This window comes from Salvelinus namaycush, chromosome 7 (genome assembly GCF_016432855.1).
Source record: "Salvelinus namaycush isolate Seneca chromosome 7, SaNama_1.0, whole genome shotgun sequence".
Lineage (NCBI taxonomy): Eukaryota > Metazoa > Chordata > Actinopteri > Salmoniformes > Salmonidae > Salvelinus > Salvelinus namaycush.
Window position 1 is genome coordinate 39,383,778 of NC_052313.1, and position 18,583 is coordinate 39,402,360.

General features: G+C 41.9%; 1 protein-coding gene across 5 annotated transcripts in view; it reads right to left on the reverse strand.

The window, feature by feature from the left end:
- Positions 1-2,499: 2,499 nt before the first annotated feature.
- LOC120051218 (muscleblind-like protein 2a) overlaps positions 2,500-18,583 on the reverse strand; it is a 78,864-nt gene continuing 62,780 nt past the window's right edge. For all 5 annotated transcript variants that reach the window (XM_038997959.1, XM_038997957.1, XM_038997958.1 and 2 more), the window contains one exon: positions 2,500-5,980. In XM_038997959.1, the coding sequence (XP_038853887.1) occupies positions 5,966-5,980 (15 nt within the window). In that variant the 3' untranslated portion in view covers positions 2,500-5,965. The remainder of the gene's footprint in view (positions 5,981-18,583) is intronic.

Below are 18,583 nucleotides of genomic sequence, written 5' to 3' on the forward strand. Positions count from 1 at the left end.
TACTGAGGGGAAATAAAGTTACTGCAGAATGCACAAGATTCAATGTATTTTTTTTCTGTTTATAGTTCAACAACCATTCCCCGTATCTATTGATCTGCAACAGGCATGTTGTAGCACAGGGATCATCAACTACGAGATCCTTTTTTCTTGAGCGGATATTCAGGGGGCTGGAACATAATTACAAATAATTTGTAGACTGCAATTTGACCGCAAGAAGCCCAAAGAGATATAATATTTGACTAAAAAAGTAATTTCAAACCTTGCTTACATTTGTATAATATGTGTTGGGATACTTTGGAACAGATTTCCACAATTTTTATCACTTGGAGCTGATTTGCTGTACTTTTTATGTTTTATATTCAGCAATAAAACATAAAAAATATGTAAATGTTTACTAAGAAAAGTTAAAATTTCACCCCTCTGCTGGTTGGGCCACATAAAATCATCCGCGGGCCAAATTCGGCCCATGGGCCGCAAGTTGGGGAACCCTGTTGAAGCATGTCTGTCATTCACCATGTCCATAAGAGCATTATTCATTTTTACATTTTGGCCATTAGCAGACACTTGTCCAGAGCGACATACAGTCAGGACTTTCAACTAAGGCAGGTAAGACAACTCAGTCATTATTCACGTTAAATAAGGTCATTTCAACAAACATCCTTTCCATTTTTTCTTTATTTCAATAGATTTTACACTATCTTGCTGTAACATAAAATAGCACAAACTATACGCACAGAGAAAACAGAAAAATGGTTACATCAAAACTAATAATCCAATGAGAGTCTTGTTTTTTTCTCTCTATATATTTCTTGCAAAGTAGATGGGATACTGCAATTCTGATGGCAAAGCAGTCTCAATTCATTACCCGGGTAATATTCAATAGTGAACAACATAGCGAAACGTTTCGCAACATTAAACAAAAACAAGCGTTTGTTATTGGACAAGTTCAGTTAGCCCCTTCCCGTTTCAGCACATTTGCTTCCTTGTGAATACGACCCTGGCTGCAGGCCTTTTAGGGACCATTCAGCATGGCGTGTTGGCCACAACTCTCATCGTCAAGCTCTCTACAAGGACAGAATAGGGCCCTGTTCCAATACTTTAACAAAATGCATCATTGCTTTCCCCCTTCCTTGAAGAAATACCTAATCTGGCATGGCTGGATTAGAGAAAGCTACATGATAGAACTTTTGCTTAAACTTAACAAATTGTGTTAGATCAGAAAGTAAGTAAGGAAGGGTGTGTTATTAAAGTATTCGAATGGGGCTTAGGACACAAGACTGCTTTCTGTACAGCAGTTGATCCTTTTGGCCTCACCTTTTAAAAACGCAAAAAAATACAAAACAATATTTAGATTTATGTATAATAAATAAAAAATATTGTTTTAAGTTTTTACTTTTTAGCATTATATATATATATACATACACACACACACACACACACACACACACACACTACCGTTCAAAAGTTTGGGGTCTTAGAAATGTCCTTGTTTTTTAAAGAAAAACACATTTTTTTGTCCATTAAAATAACATAAAATTGATCAGAAATACAGTGTAGACATTGTTAATGTTGTAAATGACTACTTTTTATGGAATATCTACATAGTCGTACAGAGGCCTATTATCAGCAACCAACACTCCTGTGTTCCAAGGCACGTTGTGTTAGCTAATCCAAGTTTATCATTTTAAAGGCTAATTGATCATTAGAAAACCCTTTTGCAATTGTTAGCACAGCTGAAAACTGTTGTTCTGATTAAAGAAGCAATACAACTGGCCTTCTTTAGACTAGTTGAGTATCTGGAGCATCAGCGTTTGTGGGATCGATTACAGGCTCAAAATTGCCAGAAACAAAGACTTTCTTCTGAAACTCGTCAGTCTATTCCTGTTCTGAGAAATGAAGGCTATTATATGCGAGAAATTGCCAAGAAACTGAAAATCTCGTACAACGCTGTGTACTACTCCCTTCACAGAACAGAACAACTGTCTCTAACCAGAATAGAAAGAGGAGTGGGAGGCCCCAGTGTACAACTGAGCATGAGGACAAGAACATTAGAGTGTCTAGTTTGAGAAACAGACGCCTCACAAGTCCTCAGCTGGCAGCTTCATTAAATAGTACCTGCAAAAACCCCAGTCTTACCGTCAACAGTGAAGAGGCAACTCCGGGATGCTGGCCTTCTAGGCAGAGTTGCAAAGAAAAAGCCATATCTCAGACTGGCCAATAAAAATAAAAGATTAAGATGGGCAAAAGAACACAGACACTGGACAGAGGAACTCTGCCTAGAAGGCCAGCATCCCAGAGTCGCCTCTTCACTGTTGAAGTTGAGACGGGTGTTTTGTGGGTTCTATTTAATGAAGCTGCCATTCGAGGACTTGTGAGGCGTCTGTTTTTCAAACAAGACACGAATGTACTTGTCCTCTTTCTCAGTTGTACACCGGGGCCTTCCACTCTTTCTTTTCTTTCAAAAACAAGGACATTTCTAAGTGACCCCAAACTTTTAGTGTGTGTGTGTGTGTGTGTGTGTGTATGTATGTATATATATATATATATATATATATTATAGCCTTTAAAAGTTTATTTTTAACAGCTCTGGAACATAAAACCTTAAGCACGATGGACTAACGATAAGGCAAAGTGTTTGGATAAGTTGTCTGCTCAGCTGACCCAAGTGCTTCTATATTTTTCTCTTACCATCAGTCAGTCAATGTCAACACATTTAATTTCAATAAATTACTTTTCTCAGCACAATTCCATTAATTTGGGCACAACCATGGATCCCATTCGAGGACAACTTGGATTTTTGTCTCATGTGCAGACAATGTGTTTTTCGGTATAACTAGAAACATTCAGTAAATTATTGTTTATTAATAAAAACTTTTTTTCATGCAAGATGCTCAAAGGTTATTTCTCTGATACAAACAGGTAGTGAATATTATACAGAATTACTGGTGTATAGTAACTTTGCAAATTTCATTAGGTATGGCATCGGTAATAATGAAATGTTTTACTTTACCGGAAGAAGTGCAATCCTTAACTGATGATAAACAATTTAACAAACTACATTCATAAATATTTTTCCATTGGTGTGCATGAAACCAGTGGTCCTTTCTCAGGGGAATAGTTGTACATCTTAACTATTCAATTAATAGATAATTTGTTATAATTTCATCCTAAATAACATTGGTAACTTTGTCTATTACATCTTAAGTGTTAAAGTTATACCTTTACAGAGCCTGCTAAGGAAAATTGTCATAATCACGACAAATAAGAAATGTTGAAATCTGCTTTACAATCTAGTGATGTGTGCAGTGTTCTAGAAAAAAAAGTCAACTTAACGATTACATAATTTACAAAAATACAGAACTTTAGTAACTGCAACTTTATGTTGCCACAGCAACAACGTAATATTATGAAATAGAGTGAAAAGTACATATTTAAATATTTTTTTTGGTAAAATGTTACCTATACAATTAACATTCTTATTTTCTTTTTTTTTGTTGAACAATAAGCAATTCTAAAGCCTTGCTCATTACTGTAATGCGATGAACTGTGTTGATGACAAGACAAGGGAGATCCAGTAGCTTTCTATTGGTGGCTTTTTAAGACTCCACCCCCTTGCTCCTGATCTGCATCTCATTGGCTGACCAAAGAGACACGACCTTGTAGGGATGCACAGCGCAATAAATTACATTCATTTCAAAATAGAGTAGGTTACATCATTCTGACTCATTTGACAAAACAATAAAATACGATAAGTTACCAAAAAATACCTTCGTTCACCTTCCACCAAAAATTACATTAAAACTGTAACTTTTTAGAAGAAAATCTCAGTGAAAGTGAACAAAAAGAAACAAAAAACGAAATACTAAGACCAGTGCCTTATTCTTTTTGAACCAAAGGTGTCTCGTTGTGGATTGTCTGTTGATCAAGCGCCATGAAAATATGTCATGATTCTGATCCTTTTTGTTGAACACACATACAAGGAAAATAATTGGTTGTGTAGTGTCAAGAAATGTGATTTAGAGTCGAAATACATACATCTCATAAAACATTAGGTAATAACGTGGAGGTTGGTTTAAAACAATGCTAGTACACAATTAACTATATCATGGCATAAAATAACAGATTGTTCTGGTGACACACATATCTTGATGCTTAACATCTTAAAACAAATTGAAATAAATGTGAATACATTGCTGCTACAACCATGAATATAAACTCTCAAAGTAAGAAACACGTTACATACATTACACACAAGTCACAATTTCCTGTATTCTCAATCACTTTTTTCAATGTAAACTACTAAAAACCTATGGTAAGAACAAAATATTACATCATGAAATGTTTAACAAACATTCTACCAAGCTATCTTGGTTAGTTTATATATATTTTCTATTCGGAAAGTTACTTTTTGTCGTGTTAAATATATGTTTACAATAACACTAGGGTACTGCTTTAACCATGGCATCTGCATGAAAAGTGAATAGTCTTTTCTCTAAATAGGTCAACATACTATTGGGAACTTCGCTTGAACCATCCTTTTGTATATTCTTATTTTTTCTTTGACAAAGTATGTTTCTCCAGATGCTTGTTGTTTTAAAGTTAAAGGATTTTTAGGCACTTCTACAGTTTTTCTCAAATAGAAACAGGATTCTCGGTGATAGCAGGGTGACGACTGACAGTCACAGATAGCCCTCCAGTCAATAACTTCACGTCATCTCACAACGATGACTAGCATCTTCGAATGCACCTTTTTGAGTCGTAGCACTTGTTTCACCCCTCGCCGATCTCACCCTTATCCCTCCTTCTAGCCCCACTCCCCAAAAGGCCTTGTCCCTGTGGTCTTGACATTCGGTCTGTTCCAGTCTGCTGGCAGACATCCATGGCATGGCCCATCAGGCTGAGGCTCCCTCCCGCCGTATGCTTTCGGCCACCCGCAAGCTTTCGTTAAGCCCTTGGCACACAAACTGGTGCCATATAGGCTAGTAGCACTCCCTGATGCCCAGTATAACTCTGCCCAACACCGACCCCTCTGAGGCTCCCACCCACCCAACCACACACACACACCCCCCCCAAATGTCAGCACCCATCCAAAAGTAAAACTGAAATTTAACAAAGGAAAAGAAATCGAAATTCTAGGTTCTTTTTCCCCCAGAAGTGCACAAAAACGAGGCCCGACTGCACGTTTTTGCCACGAAGCTGTTCCACGTCTGTTTCCTTGCAGATCGACTCCGATCGCTTCTGTCCGTTAGTCTGTCGCGATAACTTTCGTTTGGCAAGCCGTTGGTTTTCCAGAGATTAAATGTTGGCAAATGGTTCATATGGAGCGCATACCACACCGTTTTAAAGGGGTGGTGGTGATGGGGTGGGGGAGCGCATTCAAACCATCGTTAAGAGGACAGTCATTGAGTAAACATGTCGTCTTCCCTAACATTTGTCTTTTTAAAATAATTAAAACAAACAAAAAGTAAAACAATCCCTTCTAGCTTGGTCTGGAGCACCAGTTGCAACCAGGGGCTTCTCTGTGACTCTCCTGTTTAAAACAATTAAGCACTTTTGACAATAAGCACTAGTTCTCTTATAGTGCAAATAAGGTGTTTTCAAAGGGTGAACATTTGTGCAGACCGAGGTTCCTTTTTGAAAACAAAATATAAAAAGGACCCATATTACTTTAAGAGAAAACAATCGTTAAAATGAACTCATCGCCATATCTCCACTAAGTGTATGTAGTTCAGTACATATTCTTTTTTGTCGTAATTTTCATGGCAATAGTTTCCTAGCAATACATATACATCTTTTTGTTGTGTGTATCATCTTACACCAGCACTCAAGTCTTATGGTTAATTGGTAGTATTACACTCTTAGCATGCAGGTTGTTGTAGTGGAAGGGGAAGGTAGTATGTACAGAAGAAGGGCTGTTTTGGGCTTTGTAGTGCAGCTTCTTGACACTCCATTTCCATCCTGACAGTTACTTCAGGATGATCTGTGGGAGAGGAAGAAAACAAAAACATCAGTTCATTGCCTAAACCTTTTCAACTGATTGGCTCCATCTCATTTCATCTTTCCGTGATTCCTCACATCTGATCCCCTTGCCTTCTTCTCAACCGTATTGGAGGAGAAGAAACAAGTTTCCTCTGACCTTCTCCAATGCGAGTAGAGAGGATGCAAGGAATCCAGGAAAGATTGAGCAAGAGACATATTGTCTTCATAGGGTGGCTAAAAAGCCAATCCCTAACATACACTACATGACAAAGTAAGTGGACACCTGCTAGTCGAACATCTCATTCCAAAATCATGGGCATTAATATGGAGTTGGTCCCCCCAATTGCTGTAACAACAGCCCCCACTCTTCTGGGAAGGCTTTCCAATAGATGTTGGAACATTGGAAGCAAGTCCCCGCAGCATTCAGCCACGAGCATTAGTGAGGTCGGGCACGGATGTTGGACGATTAGGCCTGGCTTGCAGTCGGCGTTCCATCGAAACACCTTTAACATCCCAAAGGTGTTCGATGGGGTTGAGGTCACACCGATCTCGACAAACCATTTCTGTATGGACCTCGCTTCGTGCACGGGGGCATTGTCATGCTGAAACAGGAAAGGGCCTTCCCCAAACTGTCGCCACAAAGTTGGAAGCACAGAATTGTCTAGAATGTCATTGTGTTGTAGCGTTAAGATCTCCCTTCACTGGAACGAAGGGGCCAAGCCCGAACCATGAAAAACTGCCCCAGACCATTATTCCTCCTCCACCAAACTTTACAGTTGGCACTATGCTTTCGGCAGGTAGCATTTTACTGGGATAATTAAAACCAGATTAGTCCAATGGCGGCGAGCTTTACACCACTCCAACTGACACTTGGCATTGTGCATGGTGATCTTAGGCTTGAGTGCGGCTGCTCGGCCATGGAAACCCATTTCATGAAGCTCCAGACGAACAGTTCTTGTGCTAACATTGCTTCCAGAGGCAGTTTGGAACTCAGTAGTGACGGTTGCAACCGAGGAGAGACGATTTTTACAAGCTACACGCTTCAGCATTCGGCAGTGCCGTTCTGTGAGCTTGTGTAGCCTACCACCTCACGGCTGAGCCGTTGTGGCTCCAAGACGTTCCACTTCACAATAACAGCACTTCCAGTTGATCAGGGCAACTCTAACAGAGCAGAAATTTGAAACTTGAAAAACAATAAAAAATGCTGAATGTTATATTGATGGTGTGTAATGTCCCGTTGGCTCCTAGTTTCTTACCGCTGGTTACCCAGACAGAGGCCCTCTCCAAACCCCTTGCCTCCACCCCCCCTAGGCACTTGCGTAGATCCAAGAATACTAGATGGGTGTAAGTAATATAAGAGGAAAAGATCGAGCTACACCTATCCAATTCTTTCAAATATACAAAATAGATCAACTGTTTAGGTGGTAGGGTCTAGGGGTCGTTTTTGGACAGGGCCACAGAAAGCATATTATTGGCGTATGGCAGTGAAAGGCCTCAGAAAGCAGACAGATACAGTAGATGAGCTGGCTGATGCATAGAGGACCACCATGATGTGTTGTACCAGCTACAGCATTAAAATATAATGATTTTTCCCCTTTTAGGCATTTTATTTCCATGCGTTACAGGCCAATGTTAGCAAAGGCAAAAGGTCACTTCCCACACTGGCACAGTTAAATGGCAAACTGCCTAAATGACCATAACAAGTGTTCTAATCACCTGTACATGCACACTGAACATGTGTAATGAACGCGTGTAAAATTATCATAACAAGTGTTCAAGGATGGAGATGCATGCATGCTTGGAAATGGAGTACACAGACATCACCGATGAGAACAGCAGTAACAACAGCAAATCAGATAAATCAGTAATATGGAGTGAGTGAATGGGCCATGATGGACAGAAAAACAAATGACAGGTCAGGGGTGGATGCCTGACCCACCATAAAATAAAAGCAAACATCAGATGTTGTTGGAATAAAATGTGTGTGACACTGATTGCACTGTTTGTTTTTTCGTGCTTATGATGGAACTTTACAGAAATCCTTACTGCAGACAGCAGCTCCAAAGGGGACATTGTACAATCATCCTACAAATATGTGAACCAATGTTTACTCTAATTACTTTTTCTAACCAATGTGACAAAACCACCACTAGTGTATCTTGGTGTATTTCCAAATTCAGCCAGAAGAGGGCGCCCCCACATCCGTGTCAGGGCAGTGAGAGGGTTAACCTGCAGGTACTTATGATCAAGACTATTGTCTGTGGGGCTGACGCCAATTAGTCGACATGTCAATTGTTTGGTAGTTAGGCTGTTGGTTGACCGAGATTGTTTTAGTCGAGCCGTAACAAATATACACTACCGGTCAAAAGATTTAAAACACCTACTCATTCAAGGGTTTTTCTTTATTTTTACTATTTTCTACATTGTACAATAACCAAAGAAAAGTGTTAAACAAAATCAAAATATATTTTATATTTGAGATTCTTCAAATAGCCACCCTTTGCACACTCTTGGCATTCTCTCAACCAGCTTCACGAGGTAGTCACCTGAAATGCATTTCAATAAACAGGTGTGCCTTGTTAAAAGTTCATTTGTGGAATTTCTTTCCTTCTTAATGCGTTTGAGCCAATCAGTTGTGGTATATTTGGTAAAAGACCAAGTCAGAAACTTTCTGGACAAAAATTATGCAAAAAAATGTATCCATGCTTTTGTTACTTCTAGGTTAGACTACTGCAATGCTCTACTTTCCGGCTACCCGGATAAAGCACTAAATAAACTTCAGTTAGTGCTAAACACAGCTGCTGGAATCTTGACTAGAACCAAAAAATGTGATCATATTACTCCAGTGCTAGCCTCTCTACACTGGCTTCCTATCAATGCTAGGGCTGATCAAGGTTTTACTGCTAACCTACAAAGCATTACACAGGCTTGCTCCTACTTATCTTTCCAATTTGATCCTGCCGTACATACCTACACGTACGCTCCGGTCACAAGACGCAGGCCTCCTTACTGTCCCTAGAATTTCTAAGCAAACAGCTGGAGGCAGGGCTGTCTCCTATAGAGCTCAATTTTTATGGAATGGTCTGCATATCCATGTTAGAGACGCAGACTCGGTCTCGATCTTTAAGTCTTTATTGAAGACTCATCTCTTCAGTAGGTCCTATGATTGACTGTAGTCTGGCAAAGGGGTGTGAGGGTGAACGGAAAAGCACTGGAGCGACGAACCACCCTTGCTGTCTCTGCCTGGCCGGTTCCCCTCTCTCCACTGGGATTCTCTGCCTCTAACCCTATTACGGGGGCTGAGTAACTGGCTTACTGGTGCTCTTCCATGTCGTCCCTAGGAGGGGTGCGTCACTTGAGTGGGTTGAGTCACTGACGTGATCTTCCTGTCCGGGTTGGCGACCCCCTCGGGTTAGTGCCGTGGGGGAGGTCTTCGTGGGCTATACTCGGCCTTGTCTCAGGGTAGTAGGTTAGTGGTTGAAGATATCTCTCTAGTGGTGTGGGGGCTGTGCCTTAGCAAAGTGGGTGGGGTTATATCCTGCCTGTTTGGCCCTGTCCGGGGGCATCGTCAGACAGGGCCAGTGTCTCCCGACCCCTCCTGTCTCAGCCACCAGTATTTATGCTGCAATAGTTTGTGTCAGGGGGCTAGGGACATATCTGTTATAATCGGGAGTATGTCTCATGTCTTATCCAGTGTCATGTCTTAATATTCTCTCTCTCTTCCCCCCAGGTTTTAACTAATTAAACAACCAAGAATATGATCTACATGATCAGTCACTGTGTGTAAAATAAGTGGTTAATGTGAAAGCAAGCAGTTTGCATACGAATCACGTAGGTCACCTATTTTGGATTCAAAACGGCGAATTTTGCCGAAAGGTGACTGGTTTGCATCCGTGCCGAGTCCATTTTAGGGCATAAACAACTCAAATAAGCAAAGAAAAATGACAGTCCATCAATACCTTAAGACATGGTCAGTCAACGTGGAGCATTTCAAGAACTTTGAAAGTGCAGTTCCAAAAACCTTCAAGCGCTATGGGTCATACGTAAATGCCAACAAAGCCAAAATAAATGCTTCACAGAGTAACAGACATATCTCAACTAGGGATGCACGATATATTGGTGAACATATCGGAATCGGCCGATACTAGCTAAAAATGGCAACATCGGTATCGGCCCGATGTCTAATTTAACACCGATGTCAAAGCTACCGTGCATACCTCTATAACGTATTTACATGACGTAATAACGCTAGGTCAAAATTTGCTCTACACGTGCAACATAGCATTCCTAACCTAGCCCACACAATGTCTGCTGTGTGGATCGAGCAGCCAACAAGTCGAGCAGTCATTTGAAAGAGTAAGAACATTTCAGCGAGACAACTCAAAAAGACGAAATCCATTAAAGCCAAGATAATGGAATTCATTGCCCTTGACAATTAACCGTTCTCTGTCGGGGGTGATGTTGGCTTTCGACGACTGGTCGAGCACCGGTACACACTACCAAGTGCGCTATAGCAGTGGCGCTGTTACACGGCTTCACGACATACATACTATGGAATGCCATTTGGGTCTTTGCGTGTCAAAAAAGATACAGTAGCACTGTCAAAGCTGTACAAAAAAGTCAGCAAACACCGATGTGTTTACAATACCGCGTTGGTAATAAAGCATAATTTGTTCGACCGCAACTTCTGGGGTAGCTATTATAAACAATATAAACAATTACCAGTAGAAACTGCAGTCATTTTCATTATTCTTAGCAATGATTTAGGAATCCTTGTGAGTATTAGCTAGGTTGCCACTTGTTTTTCACCTATTGAAATTGAACTTCAGTTGATAAAATAAATAGCTAGCCAGCTACTTAATCCTGATGCCCAAAGCTAACGTTATAAGCAGCCAGCTAGCTTCATCTGGCTAGTGAGGCTCGACCGGACCGGGTTGTGAAGCTAGCCACAATAAGGATTAGGCACAATACTGGAATTTGCAGTTTGCCTTAATAAAAGTATGTCATTGACAGTGATGCAAATGAATACAAATAGTAGAACTATGCCATACCTTTATTTTGAAGGCTAACCGCAAAGTCCACTATTGTGGCTAATCCTTATTGTGGCTAGCTTCACATAGATGGGTCCGACAACCATCAATCACATAAGAACTGTCTTATAAATTAGGGTTATTTTAGATGACACCTAGCTATATAGTTAGCTAGCTAACTATAGCTACTGAAACATATTATGTCGTGTTATTTGACACGTCAAATAGTGTTATTTGACATGTATCTTTATTGACACGCAAAAACCCAAACGGCGTTCCATAGAAATCGTGGTAGAGAATGAAATGACTAAACAAATGAACGACACAGCACAGCAAGTAAGTGAAAGAAATAGTTTTTGATTATGTTTTACTGGTAATGGGTCATACGTAAATGCCAACAAAATAACGTGTTGATCAGTGTGGTGTGTGTGTGTGTAACCTTTATTTAACTAGGCAAGTCAGTTAAGAACAAATTCTTATTTACAATGACGGCCCGGACGACGCTGGGCCAATTGTGCGCCGCCCTATGGGACTCCCAATCACGGCTGGATGTGATACAGCCTGGATTTGAACCAGGGACTGTAGTGACGCCTCTTGCATTGAGATGCAGTGCCTTAGACCGCTGCGTTCATGTGGGTGTGTGTTAACTATTGAACTGTACTAGAATGCTAAAATGGCCGCAATTTTTTTTAATATCGCTTATCGGTATCGTTTTTTTTTGGCAAGGAAAATAACGGATATCGGTATCGGCCAAAAATGTCATATTGGTGCATCACTAATCTCAACTGTTCAGAGGAGACTGCATGAATCAGGCCTTAATAGTCGAATTGCTGCAAAGAAACCACTACTAAAGGACAGCAATAAGAAGAAATGACTTGCTTGGGCCAAGAAACTCGAGGAATGGACATTAGACCGGTGGAAATCTGTCCTTTGATCTGATGAGTCCAAATTTGAGAATTTTGGTTCCAACCGCCGTGCCTTTGTGAAACGCAGAGTAGGTGAATGGATGATTTTTTCATGTGTGGTTCCCACCGTGAAGCATGGAGGAGGAGGTGTGATGGTATGTGGGTGCTTTGCTGGTGACACTGTCAGTGATTTACTCAGATTTCAAGGCACAGTTAACAAGCATGGCTACCACAGCATTCTGCAGCAATTTCAGGTCATTTGTTTTTCAACAGGACAATGACCCAACACACCTCCAGGCTGTGTAAGGGCTATTTGACCAAGAAGGAGAGTGATGGACTGCTGCATCAGATGACCTGGCCTCCACAATCACCCAACCTCAACCCAATTGAGATTGTTTGGGATGAGTTGGCCCGCAGTGTGAAGGAAAAGCAGCCAACAAGTGCTCAGCATTTGCGGGAACTCCTTCAAGACTGTTGGAAAAGCTTTACAGGAAGCTGGTTGAGAGAATGCCAAGAGTGTGCAAAGGTTTGATTTGTTTAACACCTTTTTTGGTTTGGTTACTACATGATTCCATATGTGTTATTTATATACAGTTTTGATGTCTTCAATATTATTCTACAATGTGGAAAATAGTCAAAATAAAGAAAAACCCTTGAATGAGTAGGTGTGTCCAAACTTTTGACTGGTACTGTATATCACCAGTAGTACATTTATCATTAATTCCTATAATTTCTAATCTACAATGTATGTTACTTTGTTATGGTAATTTTTGTTAATGCATTCAATATCATTATTCCAGTCTTCCCGTTATCATTGTCGGAGTGGACACATTGTTTGCAGAGTGCACAGCTTTTCCAACATACACTTGTAAGAAACAAGTTCTGGTTAATTTCATTCCATTTACCCGTTTTTTTTCAATTGAGTTATTGTCTTTTGTTTGGACCGCTCCTGTCAATGTTGAGTAAGGACGCGCACACATAGAAGTTGGCCTATAGGATACCTGGCCTGCACGCAAATGTAGTCATATACATCTGCCCATTTGGGGATCTGATAGTATTTCTGATTGGCTTAACGCACCACCACTAATGACCTGTGGAACTTCTCAAAGTAATGTGTTCTTGAGCTCAAACAGCAAGCAAACAAAGTCTGTTTTTACATCCATTGAGAATTACAATTGTTCCTCAATGTTTTTGAAAAAGTCTTTCCAGCTCTCTCCCTTTTCGATAATCACTCAGCATGAAAGGGGAAAAATGCAGTGGAAACGTCAAAATAGGCCTACCCGATTACTTCTTATCAGTACTGGAGTTCGACTGAAATAAGTTCCGGTACCCATTTTGTGTGCTGGTACTGTTTATATTTAGGAGCTTCACAATACCTTTTAGCTAATACTCTATAAGAGGAACAGGAGCTCAAGCAGTAGAACATTTGAGGTGTTGGTACTCAGCTCCGGTGAGCTCATGCCCAAGTCAAGCACTGCTTCTTATCCCTTGCGCAAATAGCCTACAGCTGTGTCTGTCCCAAGCTCACTGGTTTCAGCTAAAAGGGCATGATCATCATCTTCGCAATTTCACAGAATTATTCCAAACTCATAGTGCGGAAATATACACTGCTCAAAAAAATAAAGGGAACACTAAAATAACACATCCTAGATCTGAATGAATGAAATATTCTTATTAAATACTTTTTTCTTTACATAGTTGAATGTGCTGACAACAAAATCACACAAAAATTATTAATGGAAATCAAATTTATCAACCCATGGAGGTCTGGATTTGGAGTCACACTCAAAATTAAAGTGGAAAACCACACTACAGGCTGATCCAACTTTGATGTAATGTCCTTAAAACAAGTCAAAATGAGGCTCAGTAGTGTGTGTGGCCTCCACGTGCCTGTATGACCTCCCTACAACGCCTGGGCATGCTCCTGATGAGGCCAACTCCTGGACAGTCTGTGGTGCAACGTGGCGTTGGTGGATGGAGCGAGACATGATGTCCCAGATGTGCTCAATTGGATTCAGGTCTGGGGAACGGGCGGGCCAGTCCATAGCATCAATGCCTTCCTCTTGCAGGAACTGCTGACACACTCCAGCCACATGAAGTCTAGCATTGTCTTGCATTAGGAGGAACCCAGGGCCAACCGCACCAGCATATGGTCACACAAGGGGTCTGAGGATCTCATCTTGGTACCTAATGGCAGTCAGGCTACCTCTGGCGAGCACATGGAGGGCTGTGCGGCCCCCCAAAGAAATGCCACCCCACACCATGACTGACCCACCGCCAAACCGGTCATGCTGGAGGATGTTGCAGGCAGCAGAACGCTCTCCACGGCGTCTCCAGACTCTGTCACGTCTGTCACGTGCTCAGTGTGAACCTGCTTTCATCTGTGAAGAGCACAGGGCGCCAGTGGCGAATTTGCCAATCTTGGTGTTCTCTGGCAAATGCCAAACGTCCTGCACGGTGTTGGGCTGTAAGCACAACCCCCACCTGTGGACGTCAGGCCCTCATGGAGTCTGTTTCTGACCGTTTGAGCAGACACATGCACATTTGTGGCCTGCTGGAGGTCATTTTGCAGGGCTCTGGCAGTGCTCCTCCTGCTCCTCCTTGCACAAAGGCGGAGGTAGCGGTCCTGCTGCTGGGTTGTTGCCCTCCTACGGCCTCCTCCACGTCTCCTGATGTACTGGCCTGTCTCCTGGTAGCGCCTCCATGCTCTGGACACTACGCTGACAGACACAACAAACCTTCTTGCCACAGCTCGCATTGATGTGCCATCCTGGATGAGCTGCACTACCTGAGCCACTTGTGTGGGTTGTAGACTCCGTCTCATGCTACAACTAGAGTGAAAGCACAGCCAGCATTCAAAAGTGACCAAAACATCAGCCAGGAAGCATAGGAACTGAGAAGTGGTCTGTGGTCACCACCTGCAGAACCACTCCTTTATTGGGGGTGTCTTGCTAATTGCCTATAATTTCCACCTTTTGTCTATTCCATTTGCACAAAAGCATGTGAAATTTATTGTCAATCAGTGTTGCTTCCTAAGTGGACAGTTTGATTTCACAGAAGTGTGATTGACTTGGAGTTACATTGTGTGGTTTAAGTGTTCCCTTTATTTTTTTGAGCAGTGTATATAAAACACTATAAAATCACATTTTTGACTGCACTGGGCCTTTAAAATACTTATTTTAAAGAGTTATTTTTGAAGTGCATAGTGCACTTCACCTATGTCAAACACGCTACTCCAAACCAAACTATTAAAAATCGTACTGTGAAAACACAATGTATATGATATATTATAGATAGACAACTCATGTAATACTGTAGCTGGGTTGTGTCTGGACTGAAGGCATATACCCTGAATCCCTATCCATTGCTTACACTTATCCACTCCGCTTAGATCTACACAAGTGCATAGGGGTTAGGGGTTGATATGGGATTCAGGTTTGTCCCCCATATGGAACCCTTTTCCCTGTATAATGCAATACTTTTGATCAAAGCCTGAGGGACGGACGCAGGATGCAGACAGGGAGGGCGTGTGAGGGGAAGGCTATGGCTGTCTCTACAGCTCCTGTAAGACATATACACAGTCACAGCCCGCAGCTGTTAGCTAGTGTCCATGCATTATGATTAGAGCCATGTGTTTCACTAGCTCACTGCGATGAGGAGTCAATGATGATGACGAGATCCACATTGGAACATTAAAAGTGGTCCCTCCCTCAGTTTCTCCCTGCCCCTCTCTTCTACTCAGACACACTGGACAAAGCAACACCATCGCCATCTGAGACTGGGAGGCTGCGTGTGTTTGTGTGTGCCATGTGTCCTCCCCGACACGCACCTCGCAATCTCATCGTCAGCTGCCTCACCAGAATACCTTACAGAACAACAAACCTTACAGATGTGCTACTCTGAGGGTTGGTATGATGTTAGGGATGCGTCCGAAACTGCACCCTATTCCCTATATAGCGCACTACATCACTGATCAGGACTCATACGGCTTTATGTGCACTGTAGGGAATAGAGTGCCATTTGGGACGTGCGATAGGGAGAGGCTACAAAATGGCGATGGGTGTGTGTTTCTAAGGTAATCATTAAAAGCTTTAAAGGGGAAAGTCATTTTTCTCCCTGGTCATGGTCCAAAAAAAGAACAATATGTAGGAAATTGCTAGTCACGAATGATAAATAGCAAGTGGGACTGCTTATTGAGTTTTGAGGAAAAGGGTGGAGAGACATATGCGTAATAGTAGGCCTACAGTCGTGGCCAAAAGTTTTGAGAATGACACAAATATTAATTTTCACAAAGTCTACTGCCTCAGTTTGTATGATGGCAATTTGCATATACTCCAGAATGTTATGAAGAGTGATCAGATGAATTGCAATTAATTGCAAAGTCCCTCTTTGCCATGCAAATGAACTGAATCCCCAAAAAACATTTCCATTGCATTTCAGCCTGGCTACAAAACGACCAGCTGACATGTCAGTGATTCTCTCGTTAACACAGGTGTGAGTGTTGACAAGGACAAGGCTGGAGATCACTCTGTCATGCTGATTGAGTTCGAATAACAGACTGGAAGCTTCAAAAGGAGGGTGGCGCTTGGAATCATTGTTCTTCCTCTGTCAACTATGGTTACCTGCAAGGAAACACGTGCCGTCATCATTGCTTTGCACAAAAAGGGCTTCACAGGCAAGGATATTGCTACCAGTAAGATTGCACCTAAAATCAACCATTTATCGGATCATCAAGAACTTCAAGGAGAGCGGTTCAATTGTTGTGAAGGAGGCTTCAGGGCGCCCAAGAAAGTCCAGCAAGCGCCAGGACCGTCTCCTAAAGTTGATTCAGCTGTGGGATCGGGGCACCACCAGTACAGAGCTTGCTCAGGAATGGCAGCAGGCAGGTGTGAGTGCATCTGCACGCACAGTGAGGCGAAGACTTTTGGAGGATGGCCTGGTGTCAAGAAGAGCAGCAAAGAAGCCACTTCTCTCCAGGAAAAACATCAGGGACAGACTGATATTCTGCAAAAGGTACAGGGATTGGACTGCTGAGGACTGGGGTAAAGTCATTTTCTCTGAATCCCCTTTTCGATTGTTTGGGGCATCCGGAAAAAAGCTTGTCTGGAAAAGACAAGGTGAGCGCTACCATCAGTCCTGTGTCATGCCAGCAGTAAAGCATCCTGAGACCATTCATGTGTGGGGTTGCTTCTCAGCCAAGGGAGTGGGCTCACTCACAATTTTGCTTAAGAACTTAAGAACATAGCCATGAATAAAGAATGGTACCAACACATCCTCCGAGAGCAACTTCTCCCAACCATCCAGGAACAGTTTGGTGACGAACAATGCTTTTTCCAGCATGACGGAGCACCTTGCCATAAGGCAAAAGTGAGAAGTAAGTTGCTCGGGGAACAAAACATCAATATTTTGGGTCCGTGGCCAGGAAACTCCCCAGACCTTAAACCTATTGAGAACTTGTGGTCAATCCTCAAGAGGCGGTGGACAAACAAAACCCCACAAATTCTGACAAACTCCAAGCATTGATTATGCAAGAATGGGCTGCCATCAAGTCAGGATGTGGCCCAGAAGTTAATTGACAGCGTGCCAGGGCAGATTGCAGAGGTCTTGAAAAAGAAGGGTCAACACTGCAAATATTAACCCTTTGCATCAACTTCATGTAATTGTCAATAAAATCCTTTGACACTTATGAAATGCTTGTAATTATACTTCAGTATTCCATAGTAACATCTGACAAAAATATCTAAAGACACTGAAGCAGCAAACTTTGTGAAAATTAATATTTGTGTCATTCTCAAAACTTTTGGCCACGACTGTACAATAATAAAACATTACAGGCAGCAATAATAGGTAATGTGCTAGTAATAATACTAGTGTGGTTGGTCATTAAAAAAAAAGTATTTCATCTATTTTGAATTCAGGCTGTAACAACAAAATGTGGAATAAGTCAAGGAGTATAAATACTTTCTGAAGTATGATGTGTAAGAGTGCATTTTCTGGTCTATTCTTTGACCAAATAAAGCCTGGGATTGAATGTGTAATGATGTGAAAACCAACAGAAAACCAACCACTTTCTACACTGAGAATCTCTCAATATAAACCAATTTGAGGGAACAGTGTGAAATAATAAATGATTCACCACAACCGGAAGTCTTGATGATCATGGATCGACGTCATCCGTCCAATACATTTATGGGAAAGCTCACTGACCACTGAGATGTAAATCAAATCTCATCAAGCCTGTAACGTGGCCACCGCTCAAGGCCTTTTTAAGTGGGGTTAATGGGAGGACTGCTTTGTTTGCTGCGGGCGCTCCTCCTGGCAGTGCGCTGTAATTGTCAGGTTTAAAAGGAGTTGTGTGTGTGTGTGCAAGCACGTCACCTGACTTCCGCACCCAACTGCACCTTCCCGGCCCCTGCTGACACAGAGCCATGAGTCTAACAAGTAACTGTGCTTATCTGGAGCCATTTTAGGCCTTTCCGGAGACATCCTTCCTGTCTCTTGTAACACTAATATAGCAGACATGGCCACCCTGGATCGACAGTTTCCTCAAGGCTTTCGTCCTCACCCATCACCGCCAAGCAGAACAGGAAGTCAGAGAGTGAAGCTGTGTTTGCTGACAGGAGCCAACATGGTGGATGGAGATGGAGTGGCTAGGTTTTTTTAGATGGA